At 59.6% G+C, this 717-nt stretch overlaps 1 protein-coding gene across 1 annotated transcript; it reads right to left on the bottom strand.

Annotated features, from left to right (window-relative positions):
• Window positions 1-8: 8 nt before the first annotated feature.
• Window positions 9-665, bottom strand: LOC147820339 (uncharacterized; the record flags this gene model as incomplete). Its single annotated transcript, XM_087172143.1, has 1 exon — window positions 9-665. A coding segment is annotated over one exon (657 nt), but the record flags the coding sequence as incomplete, so codon positions are not given.
• Between the last annotated feature and the right edge of the window lie 52 nt (window positions 666-717).

Here is a 717-nt window from a genome sequence, read left to right as displayed (position 1 = left end):
TGGACGGCCACGCCAGACCCCAGCCCCTCCTGCAGCTTCTTCAGCATGCGTGAGGCCAGGTAGCGCCGCGCCCTGCCCGGGTCCTCCTCGATGGAAGCGTACACCTCAGGGGGCGGGTTGGGGATCTTCCACTCCAAGTCCACGATGAGCTGGTGGATGCGGCTCTTGTCCAGCGAAGTGGGAGTGTCACGGTAGCACGCCATCACATGGGGGATTGGAGCTTCAGACGCCACAGACAGGAAATTGTTGGGCTTCTGTTCTGCCGGGGGAGCTTCCTTTTGTTCCTCCGCCTCCTCGGTCTTCTCCTCCTTCTCCTCTTTCTCGTTCTTCTCGTCCATCTCGCCCTCCTCCAAGGGTCCCACAGTGGGGTGGAGCATCACCGCCCAGCGCAGCCAATCGTAGTTCTTCTCCAGGGTCTTCAGGATGCTCGTGGCTGCGTCTTCAGGGGGTGCGCGGTTCTGCACGGCTTCATGGAGCTGTTGCCGAATATCCTCTTCCGCCTGCTCCATAAAATATCCCAGGCAGCGGCCACCCGTGTTCTTCATCTTCCTGTAGAGGGCGCCCATGCGGTCGGACCAGGTCTTCATCAGCAGAGCCTGATCTCTGCCTGTCAGAGAAGCCTGCGTGAAGAGACACAGCAGACCGGTGCCCAGGACAAAGTTTATCTGTTCACAGAGAGGGGAGGAAAAGGAGAAAGAACGCGCTTTCAAACTGTGG

The sequence above is a fragment of the Seriola lalandi genome, unplaced genomic scaffold (assembly GCF_002814215.2).
Source record: "Seriola lalandi dorsalis isolate HSWRI2012SDOR001 ecotype SW California unplaced genomic scaffold, Sedor1 jcf7180001966349, whole genome shotgun sequence".
Lineage (NCBI taxonomy): Eukaryota > Metazoa > Chordata > Actinopteri > Carangiformes > Carangidae > Seriola > Seriola lalandi.
This window is presented reverse-complemented; position numbering and strand designations above follow the sequence as displayed.